At 43.0% G+C, this 15699-nt stretch overlaps 1 protein-coding gene across 13 annotated transcripts in view; it reads right to left on the bottom strand.

Annotated features, from left to right (window-relative positions):
• Nucleotides 1–1079: 1079 nt before the first annotated feature.
• rgs3a (regulator of G protein signaling 3a) overlaps nt 1080–15699 on the bottom strand; it is a 138303-nt gene continuing 123683 nt past the window's right edge. For 11 of the 13 annotated variants that reach the window (XM_061699184.1, XM_061699183.1, XM_061699182.1 and 8 more), the window contains 4 exons: nt 6829–6930; nt 5406–5467; nt 2934–3100; nt 1080–2854 (listed from right to left, as the gene is read on the bottom strand). In XM_061699184.1, the coding sequence (XP_061555168.1) occupies nt 2654–2854; nt 2934–3100; nt 5406–5467; nt 6829–6930 (532 nt within the window). In that variant the 3' untranslated portion in view covers nt 1080–2653. Of the gene's footprint in view, nt 2855–2933; nt 3101–5405; nt 5468–6828; nt 6931–7075; nt 7343–15699 lie in introns of those variants that run through there. The other 2 variants (XM_061699192.1, XM_061699185.1) reach the window with 2 other exon arrangements.

Genomic DNA, 15699 nt, shown 5'->3' with positions numbered 1-15699 from the left:
CTGGCTTCATGCGCTACGTCTGACATAGAGGATACGCTTTCACTGCTGTTTATCTGTCTGATTGCATTGTTTTAAACTCATTCATATCCTCACGGAACTCCACATGCTTACTAGGTGACTTGGAGAACATTTAAGTCATCAACACAGTTATTCTCATTCTTCTTTCAACCATTTTACCATGATACACCAGGAGCTGTGTGTGTATTGTCTCATTTAAGGGAGGAGACTCAAGAAAGTCCTTTCTTCAACAAGTTTTGTGTCTTCTCACCCTGTTTCAAAATTACACTTCGTCCCTCCTATCTGTGTTGTTGAAGTTGAACACTGTAGAGTAAAATCACCATTATTTGATATTGGCTAATAATCAAATTTCTCTTTTCACACACACAAAAAGCACCAAACCACAGCAATGTGTCGACCTCCAATATGATGGCTGCAGGTGTGTCCAGAGGTGTCCGACGTCGTGGGAAAGCGATCTACACATCGTGTTGCACACAATGAAAGTTCAAATTGCTATTAGAAAAGTCCCCGTCATGACCTAAAACAAAACATACAAACAAAATATATCATGATATTCAATTTGCTAAATTCTTACTGAAAGGGCATTAAAATATGTAATAAAATGGAATAAATATAATATACAATCAAAATATATATCTATTAAATAATATAATAGTTTGATAGACAAAAACTCCACATTAACATACAATATTTCATAGCAACATTTGATTTATGAGAATTTAGCAGCTAGCTATGCTAACTCATGTCATCGCTAAAATGGCTAACTACCCAGAAAAAAAAAAAAGCGCGAGATGGCTAAGTGATCAGAGGTATGTTTTGACATATTATCAAATACAAATGTGGTAGGACAGTAGAGATATAGTTAGAACGTTAAGCTCGCTAGATCCACAGCCTTTAGGCAGTTAAATGATAATAAGTTTTTTTTTTTTTAGTTTTTTATCTTATTAACCTGACTTTACGAGCTACGCTACTGTTGTTTTTGTTGTTGCATGTTTGTGATGTTAGAGGACACTCATCATAAAAACAAACAATAGTCCAGGGAAAACACAGGTTGACTTGTTCAGCTGATCGTTTTATTTATCATTAGCATTGACACCAGATGCAATGTACTGTTTTTACTTGCTATCACAGGAGATGCATTTTGACTTGTAAACAGTGAAAATGATCAAATGCATTCAGAAAACTCCTAACAAACACTGTTATTATGTATGACCATGAGAGAGAGAGAGAGAGAGAGAGAGAGAGAGAGAGAGAGAAAAAGAGCCACAATAGTGCCCTGTTCTTGCTCGTCACCTATTTTGTTATTCGTCAACATTACGTCATCTTATAGTTTTGGAGTCTCTTATATTTACATAAATACAGCTGAATCCCACCTTCACAGCCAGTGGGAACATACAGTCGCTTAATTTTTTTGCTTCTTTTATCACATAGTTTCTTAAAGAATTATATGCACAACCATAATGTTCCCGGCGGCCCGCTGCCGGGGGGCAAACGCACAGTTAAAATAATTTCTCGCTTTAAATCCATGAAACTACTTATAGGTTTGTTGAAAGTTTCGCTGTTAAGTCAAACTTAGAGCTCTAACTTTCCTTTCCTAACAAATAAAGTTAATAGAGAGCTAAAGACGCTTGACCGCCCCGCCTAAAAAAAAAAAGAAAAAAAAGAAAGAAAAAAATCTAAATAAACACACAAAACCAATAATAATAATAATAATAAAACATTAAAAGTAAAAATATTGCACTTAGATTCAGGACAGCATTGGACCTGTTTGGTGGTTAAGAGGAAAGCTTTGAGCCGAGTGCTTCTGGAGGTGTCCAGCCTGTAATCCTTTTACTCTAAATAAATAGGCGAAGTGAAAAGTATTCCAAGCGACATGTTGTGTATTGCTCAGTATAAGTAAGAGAGTGCAAGTTGGGAAGCCTGGAAACAAAAACGGCGGTCGGAAAAACTGAAACCATGTCCTGAGAGATGCTTCCTCGTTTATCAGCTACGTTTATGTGTTTGAAGGAAAATGCTGTTGGACTTCTCTCGCTGCGAGTCCTTTTTTTCTTGCCGTCAATACGACTTTTCAAGTCTTAAATAAGTCCATGCATGTGTATTCTTTGTCCATCTTTGTCACAGTCTTTCAGAAGGGGCGTAGATGATTGTGAAGCAGAGCTACAGATCTCTTCTAGACATTGAGGAAACGAAGACGGGCCGCTTTTGTCGTGCCAACAGTTCGGAAGTGGTTTCACCATGGACGTTGTTGAGGAAACAAAAGGTACATGAAAATAAAAAGACTGACAAACAGTACCGGACTGTCTTTGTGTCTGGGCTTTTTCCGAACCCTGTCCTAATTTTTCAGTTCAACTGGACCAAAACATTTCTTACAAAGACAGTGATCTGACAAGCACCCAGCTTCTGCTCTCAATTAGAGGCTTTCTCATTTCATATTTTTAGCAAACAGTCCATCTGCTCCATGAGTAAACTACATTCCTTTGCAGTGCCATTAGCTTTCCTGCAACCACTAAAAACAAATGAGAAGTTATAGCAAACAGGATGACAGACAAAACATTAAAAAATAAAAAGGCAAGAGAGAGGAAGAAACTTGGCATCCCAAACACGCTCTCTCCTCTGGGGAGAACCTTTTAGCCTCTTATGATGAAGAGGACGTCGAAGTGGAGCTGGCCTTTTTTTGGTTGATCAAGTCCAAGTAGAGTTCTGAGCGCAGGAAGCGAGGGTATGAGTCTTTCTCCATTAGCCCATATATCCGCCTTTGCGCCAGCTCAAAGCAGGAGCGCGTCACATTCTGCAGGTTGTCCTTTGTGTGATCCCGAGTGTACGAGTCCAGGTTCACCTAGATCGGAAGAAATGGCACGTTAATATAGAGAAGATAAAAAATGAAGGTGGATACAGGCTTCAATCTTCTTCCTCACCTCTTTACAAGACTGGATGGCGATGTATTCTGCAAAGATCTTCTTTGCTTTTGAGGCCATCTTGGACTGCGACTTAATCTTTTTGTACTCCTCGCACGCCAGCCAAAATTCCAGATTCTCCTCGCTGAACTCGGTGCGCAAGAATGCTCTGAAGGCTGCCAGACCATCTGAAGGAGAGCAGGGAGAGGGAGAGAGGGACAATGATGATGAGGATAAACAAAAGGGAGCGTTGACTGGGCACCATGGCAACATTCCTTAGAATTGGTGAACCCCAAAATAGATCTGCCATTTTAAGTCATGTGGTTGTAATAAAGCAGGAGACCCAAAGGAAACAAAGAAAGAAGTGTTCCAAACTGCAGACCTAGTAACTTCCTCAACACTGTTAAGAAATGGTAGTGGGTCTTACACAACGGTACTACTACTACTTGAGGATTTTCCACTTTTTTGGCAATAAAATCCCTAAACGCAAAACTGAAATCTACACAGAATGTTTGACCCTATAGACCTGGCACTGGAGAGGTACTACCGCTTTGTAATTTTACATGTTGTTTTGTAAGGAGAGAGATTTGCCTCAAAATGATTTACACAGATATGTCCTACACGTGTTTTTCAGACCCACAAATATATCCGTGATTTACGTGTTTTTCAGATCCACAAATGTATTTGCGATTTACACACATTTTTCAAATCCACAACTATATCCGCGATTTACACACCTTTTTCAAATTCACAAATATATGTGCAATTTACATGTTTTTTAAAAATGTTTTGTGTGCATTTATCATGACTTATCATTTGTAAATATTCAATTTTGCTTGTGAATTGTTGAAGGTGCGTTTGTGGATCAGCGGGCACGCGTGTTTATTTCTGAGACAAACGTAACGCAGTTTTCAAGATATTCACACACCCACAAGTCGAGTCCCGTCCCTCCCTCCGCTAGGTGACAGTGTTGCTGTCTCCGTTGATGACTTGACTGCAAGTATGGGAATCCAACGGTCTATGGGCCGAGCCTGCTGTAATCCCCAGTAAACCGACCATGGCCGAACAAGATGGACAACCGGCAGCACCGTCATTAGTAAAAGTAAAAATAAAAAGAAACCGCCTTCCTCATCTGTGACCAAGATTAAAAAAACATCTTATTATTACAGTGTTTAAATAATAACAGTGGCTCGCTCTCAATCATCTATTTTATAGTCTATGCTGGCAACAGAGACAGCAACACTGCCACCTAATGGATGGAGGGAGGGCCTTCCCACACGTATGAATATTCTCAATATGTGTGCGAGTATGTGAATATCTTGAAAAATGCATTACGTTTTTTTCAAATATAAATGCGCGTGCTCGCTGATCCACAGACGGACCAACGGACCAAGAATTTAATATTTACAAATGATAGGTCATGTTAAATGCACACACAACATTAAAAACACATAAAACGTAGATATATTTGTGCATCTGAAAAACAAGTGTAAATCATTTTCAGACAAATCTCTCCCCATTGTTTTGCACTTAAATACCTAAAGTGAGAAAATATGTCTTTAGTGTTTAGGACCTGATACTTTTCTTGGTGAATGGTAGTACCCGCTGTGTTTTTGGCAAATCCCTAACCCAAAAAGTGACAGCCCAAAAGCTGCACAATCTTCCAACACTGTTAGACCCTAAGGATCGCATATTGGGTTTTGGAGATTGGAAAAATAGATTCTTGATTTTGCATATTTTATGCAATAAAACACAAAGTAAGACCCCAGATGCTGCAAAGTCTTCAACGCTGTTCGGACCTGGTCCTGGGTCTTGCAGAACAGTTCTTGCACTTGATGCTTTTGTATTAAAACCTCTTAGCCCAAAAAGAAGCACTGTCCTCCACTCCCTTAGACCTTACAGACCTGGCAATTGAACAGCACGCTTGATTCTTGAGTATTTGCACTAACACTACCCCCCCAGCAATACGATACCTTGTACAAAATCATGGGGGTTCTAGAGCAACGGGACTGGAGCCTATGTAGCTGATGAATTTTTCGCAGCAGAGTTAATGATTTGTAGGAAAACGGCATCTCAGAGAGAGAATGGCCGGAAGCCGAATCTCCCCACACCTCCCCGTTGGCACCTTCCCGTTCCCATGGTTCAAGCGGCATGGCTGATAATCGGGATTAACGGCAGGCTGGAGTCTTACCTCACTCCGCGGAAGAGAGGAATCTACATGCGGAACGAGGAACAGATGTAGCTCTGGCTTTACGTCAGCTGCTCTACTTTGATCAGCACTGAAGGATGTGGTGGTAGGGGAATATGAATAAGAGTCACAATGTGTTTCTTTGTGGTGCATCCGGGATTAATTTGCAGGCCAATGACTGTGTCCATGTGTTTGTGTTGATGATGCGTGCTCCCCCAAGAATGTAGCGCATGTCCTCCCACTGTAACCAATCACATGCATGAAGAGACAGTAGAGTTCAAGAGAAATAAATTGAAGTCACTTACATTTGTGTGCCAGCAGCTTGTCAAGGGAGTCCCCCCACTTGAGCGCATCCTCCGGGGTGGGCCTGCAGATAAAAGCAGAGCGGTTCTTGAGTAAGCCCATCTCTGCCAGGTTTCTCATGGTGTGACCCATTCGCCAGAAGCACTGTGCCACACGACTGAGCCAAAACACTGCTTCCTTCCTTTCTTCCTTGTCACCCTAGTCTGTGTCTTAATGCTCCCGCTCGCTGGTTTCAGGCTTGTGAGTGGCGAAAACAGCTCGAGCCATGTGTCCGTCTGCTCGAGTCCGCCAGGGGGGAGGCTTTTATAAACCCAGTGAATGGAAGTCGCAAGGCGGGATAGGAGGGGCTTCAACTAGCCAATGGATGTGTGTTTTGGTTTGAGTAGCCTCCTCCCTCTACAGAGTCTGTCTGCAGCCACCATCACCACCAGACACCAGCTTTCATGCTCTCTTCACTGCATAAGGAGGCATGCAGCTTATCTTTGAACTCAGCAGACAGTCTGTCTTATAATGACGAGTTATTTACATGCTACTTGTGTCTGGAGCAATGTGATACTTTAATTGAACAACCATCCCGATAAGTTAATGGCTTATTAAAACAGACGGGATTTTGGAATGTTTATGTACAATAAATATGTAAACTACCTGGTTCAACACAATCCTAAGGGACATTTTTAAGACTTCTCAACACCGGATAGAAGATTAAGGGTCATGTTTAAGGAAAATGAAGGTTTTGATTTTGGAAAATGTCATGTATCACTGTTCTGCCGACACCTTTTTAGTTTGACAGACGGACTTTTTAGGCCCCGAGTTGAATGTGCTTAATAAGCAACACATGGGGAGTAAAAGTTATGATTAGGGATCAAATCTATTAAATTACTTTTTAAAATTGAAATTATTATTAAAATGTCATTTTTAGTTAAATATTTCTTCATGGATTCATTATTATTATTATTTTTATTTTTTAATTTTTTTTAAGTTACACATGCAGCCAATATGGACTCTTACATTCATTTTATTACCAGTCTCGGTCAGGTAATAAATAATATAGACTGACCCAACTGTCCCAATGTACCATTTAAGGTACATTACTTTTTTGAGGTTTACTAATTACATAAATACAATGAATGGAATCTCTTAATCATCTCATGAGAAGAAATTTATAGTGTCAAAATGAGGGGACTGCAAGTTGGGAATTAAACCTGCACCCCCCTAGTCCAAACGTCCTTACAAGCCAAATTTTGTGTGATGCATAACAATGTATTCATGCGTTAGTTAAAGTAGACTTAAAAATTAAAACAAAGCCAGAAAATTCAAATTCCCACCCATTCAACTTCGTACTTCTGTCTTTCCGAGACGGCCGTCAGGTCATCAGGACTCAAGTCTAGACCCGGAAAGGTGGTTTACACGCTCACACACACTTACTTGACTGACTTCATGGTTTTGTCCAACTTTCCGGCTGGGTTGCTTCCCGGAGATTCGTTCCTCCGCCGTAGGAAAGCCAAGCGGTTCTTCATGTCTTTGGCCCTGCAAGGGGAAGAAAAGAAGAATCAGACGATTCCCAAAAACCAAAGTCCTAGTACAATCCAATGTCCAGTGTTGTAAATCCAGTCCGTGTGAAATGTAAGCCACACACAGTGGGAAACGATAAAGAAAATAAAGGCATGCATACATTTTAAGTCTTCAGGCAGTTGCGCAGGAATGATAAAACAGGATATTCCGAAAAGGCGTGTTGTCACTTGCTGTTAGCCTCTCATGTCGGTGGTTTATCTAACCCAAAAAAAAAAAAAACTCTCTCCTGTAGCTGTGCCACTGGCAGGTTCCTCGGCAGGGACTAAGCCAAAGTGTTGAAGGAGGAGGAGAGAGATTCAATCCTCACTCCTCTGGTTTGATCATGCCATTCTTCTGTGTGCCCGGTGGGGATGCTGAGAGGGAGCTGACCACTGGGGCCAAGGCCGTGGTGACCCCCCCGACTTCATCCGCTGCATCTCAAAAATTCTCCTGACCACCCACCATACCTGCTTAAACCCCCCCCCCTCCCCCACCTTGAACACACACCCATTCCACAGACAGAGAGAGAGAGAGAGAGAAAGAGCGAGAGGCATGCTCATCACACTCCCAGAGGCCTCTGATGGAAATGTGCACATTCTCCTAATCCCACGGTGCATGTCCTGGCTTTTCCCGACCTGAAGCACATGCGCTGTAATTGGGATGTGACCTCACTCAACACCCATTTCCTGAGTCCCTGCTTTTGATTTCCACTGTGAGTTGGCAGTCCTGGTAATAGTCCAACCCGGACGCGTGGCTGCCAACTGTCCCTCTACCAGGGACCGATCTAAACCACCATCCACCTCCCTAGGGATTGTGGGGGTGGGAGGCACCGAGACTGAATTAAGGAACAGGACTTCCACTAATGGGTGCTTGGCATTCAGAAATACACATCTACATTGTTATGACTATGAGTCTGAATGGTAATCCGGTGTGATAGCATCTTACATTATCAGCACGTGTGGGATACATGGAAAATGCAACTGTTTTCCAACTTGGGCAGGACAAGAAACAGGCCTGTGAACAGGTTACAAATTACGGTTTCCACTTAAATACACAGGTTCTTCGGTATACTGTAAATTTTGAGTACGGTTTCAGTTGCAGCGACGCAACACAAATTTGTACGGCATTTGTAACATACTGCAGTCAATCACTAACTTTTGCTAACACAGCAATTACAGTAAATAGTAGTATGAAAAAAATCTTGCATGTAAAGAGTCCTCATCACTGTAAGATGTCCCTAGTTTTTAGTTTAATTAAAGGAATTGTATGATTTCGTGCAGTAATGCTGTGATTTTGAAGACACACATACAGACAATGACAAAACAATCGACGTTCGTACAATAGTGCAAGAAAACGATGTAATATGCAATTGTGCATCCCAGGCCAGTAGTTGGCGCAATCGCTTTCCATCTTTTTTCCACTTCAATGGCAGTTGGGTCCTCGGTTTACTTCCCTACGATCATAACGTACACTAATACAGTAGTATAATTCATCATCATAATTAAACAAAGATTTGTCAGTAAAACAATTCTAAGCCATAAATATAAAACAAGGAAGTAAGTATGGTGGAAACAGATAGTGCCTTCTTGAGTCATGTGACGATGTATTCCTACACCGCACGTTGTTCGTAAACCTCCAAATGTCGTCTGTTGGGAACGACGTTAACCGAGACCTAACTGTGGTATATGCATTAACATTCTAATGATGGTCTTCTGCATTTCTGTATATTGCATCAATGTAACTTTATTTTTAATTCTGAGGGGGGAAAAAAGAGAGAGGCCTCAACTTTGTCTTAAATCCGATTTCACAATCAATTCCCTCTCCTGTTCCTCCTATTTTAAAGCAACACCTCAATGTCGATACGGCAGCAATGGCACGCACACACACAGAGCGATGACTCATCGGTTGATAGAAAAGGTTGTCATGGTGCTGCATGAATCAGCCTTAAAGCAGATGTGAAATGCAGGCTTTGGCTCTTTCTCTCTTGGGGAAACAACGGGGCACTCTGATTTGAACAACTCGTACTTGTCAGCCTGAGGCATATACTCTTACCCCAATAATAAAACCTCTTGCTGTTAAACCAACTCATAACACAAGTACAGGCTCTGTGTTTGTGGTGGGAGGTTTCACTAAAATTACTTAAGTCGCTCTACCTTGCCTGGAAAATATTGTGTTGGCCTGACAAAAGAGGATTTCTTCTGCTTCAGGGTGCCAATGTGGTAATAATGTGAAGACGATGTCCTGACGTTTGAGGGAAGCAAAGCGTGCCATTGTCCTGCCATCGTGTGGCTGTTAACAGATATTGCACAATTTGAGTTTTATTCCCCACCACTATGTAACATCTTGGGCAAATCGGCGCCTCATAGACGTAACAGTAAAGCCTGCATTTATTCCCTGGCCCCTTCAGACAGAAACCTAAGTGGGAAATTTCTGTGTTTGAAGTGTGCATTCGCACAGCCATTGTGGCTTTGGGAATCCAGATAATTAGAGGAGTTGCCACGTCAATGCTAGCCTCTGGAACATCGACAACTACTTTTAAAACAGAGGAGTGTGGGCAACGGCTCTAAAGTGTTTAACTTCACACTCTGGTCGTGACCTTTACACACTGGTACACAGCTGATACTACGTTGGAAGACTGCAAATTCGCGGGTCGACTTCCACTACTTCGTCCACCCTTTCCCCACCGTGCCCCGTCCGTGCTTTAAAACAAACAGCTGCACAGCGCACAAACCAATTTTTAAAAGGTGAGAGCATCCAGACGACCGGGTAGAAGTAGAAGAAGAAGAAGAAGAAGATATACAAACACACACACCCTACTTTAGACACCAGTGTAAAAGAGGTTAGTGTTCCAAAATAGGCCATTTGGCACAAAGCTGCCGTGTATCCTTCAATTTTTCTGGACACAGAAAAAGTTTGGATCTACACTACTGAATGGGATAATTATTAGACTCGTGCCTGCAAACATTCTTATTCATCCAGGTCATTTCATTTTCAGGGCTGGAACAGTCCAGTTGCAATGTAGTCAATGCCAAACTAAAAAAAAGCGTCAATGGTAATCAATGAGTACAAGAGCCTTATGCCTTTAACCCTAATATTTTAAACAGAATAGAATTGGCAAACTGACTTTTTCTTAATTGTTCTCTTAGCAAACAGTTGACTGTGATAACAGTAAAGTTCTGGAAACTTTACATTTCAGGGCATACTTGCAGTCATTCCTCTATTGTAAAGCCTTTCCTTAGTTGGACTGCAACCTGCAATGACGCATGCGATAATTAAAAATCACAACAGCACAGCTATCGAGTAGTTGTTCGAGAGCTTTTACTGCCTACTGACAATTCACTAATGGCGCTTCCCCAAATCCCCAGTTTCCCATAACCTTGCATTCAAGCATTTCAATTTTTCATCATCTTTCCAGCTGGGTCACCTAAAATAGCTGAATCGTCGTCTGATTTCAAACAACACCCCTGCCATTAGCGTAATCTGCTTTACGACTGGACCATGATCTGATAGCGATGATGACATTAGCACATCCTGATATTTCAACCCCCGCTGGCCTCCCAGATTGTATTTTCCAAACTCCCGTCCGTGTCGTGACACTGGAATGTGGGGTTTAGGGTCTGAGCGGGCTTCGACAATTATCTGACGGCTGGGGCCCTCTGTATTCCCTACTTGCGCGACTCACATTAGTTGCGATAATGGCAGTGTGCAAAGTAGGCCGCTTTCCCTGGGACAGGCTGCAGGCATGCTGCAGATGATGGTGTTACACTGGGGTGAGGTCTAAAATGAGGAATGTCAGAGTGCCTTTGTTTACACGACACTGTTTTGACCTAAAACCAGATTGAAACTTTCCGTCGTTTTTGTCCATTTGTTGATATGACAACATCACCTTTGAAAGCAAGTCTCAAAGTGGAAGTTTTTCAAAACCACAATGTTGTAGTTTCTGTATAAATGCTAAGAAATGGAGGACAATAGCAGTGTTCAATGTAGGCATAAACAACAATGACTGACCACATAGTTGTGGCAGCTTTTTTTCTGGTATGGATCGCACGTTTGTTTATGCTTTTATGGCATCTCGTACATGACATGTGTTGCAGCGGGAAACGCTTTTAAAAATTTAGTGGAACCTCCTAAAGTCGTATCACTTGGAGTTCGACAACTTCTTTTGGGAAAATATGCCTCAAAGCCGCAAAAAAAAAAAATCAAGGCTCACTCATCACCTCAAGGTATCACAGTTTGGTTTGGTGACAATATTAAACATGTTTTGCTTATACTTTGGCTTCTTTGGTGATATTTTCAAAATGACTGCTAAGAGTAGAATAAAAATATAAGAAAGTCATGCAAAGTGACGCATATCGGCAACTTAAAGACTCCAGTAGCACCTTTACATGTTATTTGTTACCAATGTTAAGGTAGACTGTATTGTTGTTTTACAGTAGTTCAATTATTTTTACACTTGTGTCACAGTTATTAAAGCTTTATGATAGAGATATTCTATTATTTCCGATGTGAACAATTGTTTCAAAACCAGAAAATTAATTATAGTATGTTCGACCTTAGAAGTTTCACTGTACGATTTTGGATAAAGCGGCGTACACACATATTGATTTTGAATCTAATCTAATGCGAGACCCCAGTTATTACGAGGATAAATTCATTGCGTGTGCGTAGTGCTGTGATAGTGTGTGGTGTACTTGAGAAGACCAATATAGACATACGCACATAAACATATCCCCACCGACAATTTTGACTCGCCTCCCCCAAACTAGATGTCTATCGTAGAACCAAGACTGACCTGTGCGAGGCAGCGTGGTGCCGGGAAATATCGAAGGTTAAACATTTATGATTGTCGGACCCCGACTGTTTACTGAGCAGATTGTGAAAAAAAATCCTCAAATCCTGCCCGATTATCGAAATGTGTGCTGCACACCAACTACTGGCCTGGAATTTGTACTACATCATGAAGCCTTTTGCACATCAAAACTTCCAGTTGTTACTAGGTTGTTGTCATGTAAACATGGCCTTTATTTACAGAAGGCTTGACAACATGACGCCGTGCTCAAATCATGTCCATTTTTGTCTTTGTGCCAGTGTAATGGGTCAGTGACACTTTAATGAGCGTAGTTTGTCCTGTTCTTTGCGGTCTGCAGCCAAAGGCAGTAGAAAAGCACTGCAGAAAGTGTAAACGGAGGCATGGAAATCTAATTATGGTGGAAAGAAGGTCACTGCAATATTCCTAGAAGAACGGTAAAAAGGGGAATTGTCCTTAATTGTATCCATAAATATACCAGCACAGCCACGTGCTGCACGCTTTTCCCTCGATTGACACCTAAAAGGAGAAGCTCTATTTCCTTCGCCTCCTCGACACACACCACGTGCATGCCCTATTCTTAAAATCCAGGTTGGTATGATGATACTAATAAAAAGGTCTCCAGTTAGAAGTCAAAGTGGCTTCCTGCACAGAATAGCTGGGAAGGCACTTGGGCCTCATTGGGGAAGTCTCCCTCTCCCTGGCTGAGATTGTTAAATGAGATCCACGGCGGGGTCACATATCTTCTCGCCAAGCTAAGAATTCCTGCAGGATGCCAGTGCACACACACACACACACACACACACACACGCACACACGCACACACACACATTCCTCGTTCTTACCTTTCCAGGTACTTTTCAGAGAAATCGACCATCATGTGAAAACATGGGCCAGATTTGTTTGCCGTGATGGCATTTAGGCCTTTGTCTTAAGTGTGAGGGTTTATTTGGCAATGACATTCCCCTCAGTCCCTGGAGGCTCCGACGGGTGCCTTTATAGCACCTGGGGTCTGGAGGAGGCGGACTCTCACACCACCCAATCGCCTGTGTGTGTTTACAGTGGATAGATTCCTTCCACTGAGCCTGAGTGGCTTTGCTCAGTGTATGTTACTAGACTGACATCACATTTGATTTTTTCTTGTAAACAAATCACTACTACTTTCGTAGTCTGCTCAGCATGTGCACAACAAGAATATAGTATCATTTGCACTTAAAAGTGAGTCACTTGAAAGATGTAATCTGCCTGAGAGGAGTTTTAAACACCTCTTGATCAGCACACAGATTATCCTCAAAGGAATGGTTTGATTTAGGGTAATAAGAGTGTGTTTTTGCAAAGTTGCAATAACAGATGGTAACAACGTCAAAACAGTAAATGGTCATACAGACCTGCAAAAATACCGTAATATGCATGCCAGGCTAGTAGATAGCGATGTAACTTTGAAAAGAATTGTCTTTTGAATACACTTCAACTGCATACAGAAGGTCCTTTGTTTATGATGGAAGTCCATTCATACAGTAGCGACTGTAGAGAAACCCAGACTGAACACTGAAAGGAGACCTACACTACGTGTATTAGAAAATATTTGTTTTCAGACAACGCAGTAGTCTTGTAAACGAGCGACCAAAGCAACACTGGTTTTATGCAAACAACCCCTTAGTATTTCTAGTTCTTTGCGCTTTCAGTTTATTACTGTACTTTGTTGCTACTTGTCAGAAAATGTAGTGTGTTTGGCTTGCATTGCTCAGGGGTGAACAACACCTGGTCTGAGTCAACACAAAAGAAGAGGGAGGGTGATCTGGGGTTAGGGATATGGCAGACATATTGGCGATGTTTTAAGGAGAACAGCTGCCCTCGGATGCCGAAAAATGAGACAGTTTGACAAAACAATTAGATGAATAAGTGCAGGAAATGAGGCAGAGGAAGCTGGTCAGACTGGCCTTAACAAAATATTACCATATTCCTATAAATAAGTTGTGTCTCACTCAAATTACAGCATGAATAATTAAAACTAACTTGTGGTTTCTTTCGAGATGCTGGCTAAAGTTCAGCTTTGTTCCGGCTGTTTCAATGGGTTGATGACTGCAGAATTGGCACACCACAGAGTGTTGTCTTTCACATGTTGTTTTAAATATGAAGTATTTGTTTACGACACCAAATTTAAGTACCGCTGAGTTAGCAGACATGCATTGCTCTGGGATCTCGTCGCTCAGTTTCTTGGGTGGCGGGCGCAGCAGCCAGCTTGTCATCAGGATATCATCCGCAGACCAACGGCCAGACGGAGCAGGCAAACCAATCCCTTGAATCTGCCCTCTGTGGTGTTGCCGCACGCAACCCCCCTATCCTGGACCTCATTCCTCCCATGGATTGAGTACGCCCACAACTCCCTCGCCAGTTCCGCTACCGGTATGTCCCCATTCGTGGCTTGCTATGGTTACCAACCCCCATTATTCATAGAACAGGAGCAGGCAGTGGCAGTCCCCTCCGTCAAGGATCATCTTCGGAGAATCCAGGCCGTGTGGAAAGACGTCCGAGCGGCAGTTGACCTGGTCCGCCGCACGCAATAAACACCTTGCGGAACGTCATCGCTCCCCGACGCCCCAATACAAGTTGGGCCAATCTGTCTGGCTTTCTTCTTACTGACCTCCCGCTTTAGACAGAGTCCCGGAAATTCACTCCGCGTTTCATTGGTCCCTTCCCCATTACCAAGATCATCAATCCCACTTCCGTCCAATTGAAGCTTCCACAGTCTCTGAAAATTCATCCCACGTTCCACGCCTCTTTGCTGAAATCTCTCTCCACCTGCGCCCTAAGCCCTCCAGCCGAACCCCCTCCACCCCCCTTGGGTTATTGACGACCATCCGGCCTTCACGGTGTCGCGCATCCTCGACGTGAGGCCTAGTGGGAGGGGGTTCCAGTACCTTGTCGACTGGGAAGGGTACGGGATTCCTGGATTTTCCGGAAGCTCATCCTCGATCCTACTCTTTTGGAGGACTTCTACGCGGCTCACCCGGGGAAGCCTGGCAGGATGCCGGGAGGCGTCCGTTGAGAGGGGGGTACTGTCATATTCTGCCCTGCAGTTCCATTATTGGAGCAGGGAGCGCTTTGTGTCCTCTCTCACCCCCAACCCCTCTCTGTTTTCAGCACCTGTCTTCAATCAGCCTCATCACCACCGGTGTATATAAGCCTGCCTGTTCCTGGAACTCCTCGCCCAAGTATTGCAGCCTCTCCTAGCGGTACCACGGCCCACCTTATGTCAAGTAAGCTATACTGTTCCTCGCTTCCCTTGTTAACTCTTGTGTCTCCTCGTTGTCAGTGCTCCTCTGTGTTCCTCTCCTACGTCATTCCTGCCACCAAGCCAGCCGCCTGTTCTGTCCACTGCCTCCCACCTGTCCACGCTGCCGCCTACCAACACATCCAGGACCACCTCCATAACACCCCTTGGTTCCACATATCACCTACGCCGCCGGCTTCTTGATCAATTTTTCAGTATAATTAAACATCATCTGGTCATCTAGGTCCATTTGTTCTAGCAGACATTCGCCATTGTTGTTGCTTTGTTCCTTGTTCCGGAAAGGAAAGTAAAAATGGCTACCGGAAATGGCCATAAAATGCAGAGGAAACTAAACCCTGTAGTGTCCTAGCCAACATAAGCCGTAGCGACATCCCCGACTAGGAAGAAAACGGCAGCCCATTTTCAAAACAGCGCGCGTGTGTTGCGCTCGAGAATAAAGGCAAACTACGCGCAGGATTGCCGCAGTGACGTCAGCGCGGTCGCCGCCCGCAACAGTATAAAGAAGCCTTCAGTCACAACACAGTGAAGGCTGTAACAAATGAATTGAGGGCATCAGTTGCTTTATCAAGTGCTTCTCCTTATTATCACATTAAAGAAGTTGAAGAATACCAGATCAGTACTGGTCTCGACAGAAAGTCGGTCA

Source organism: Phycodurus eques, chromosome 15 (assembly GCF_024500275.1).
Source record: "Phycodurus eques isolate BA_2022a chromosome 15, UOR_Pequ_1.1, whole genome shotgun sequence".
Classification (NCBI taxonomy): domain Eukaryota; kingdom Metazoa; phylum Chordata; class Actinopteri; order Syngnathiformes; family Syngnathidae; genus Phycodurus; species Phycodurus eques.
Note: the sequence above shows the minus strand (reverse complement) of the source record. Positions and strands in the feature narration are given on the sequence as shown.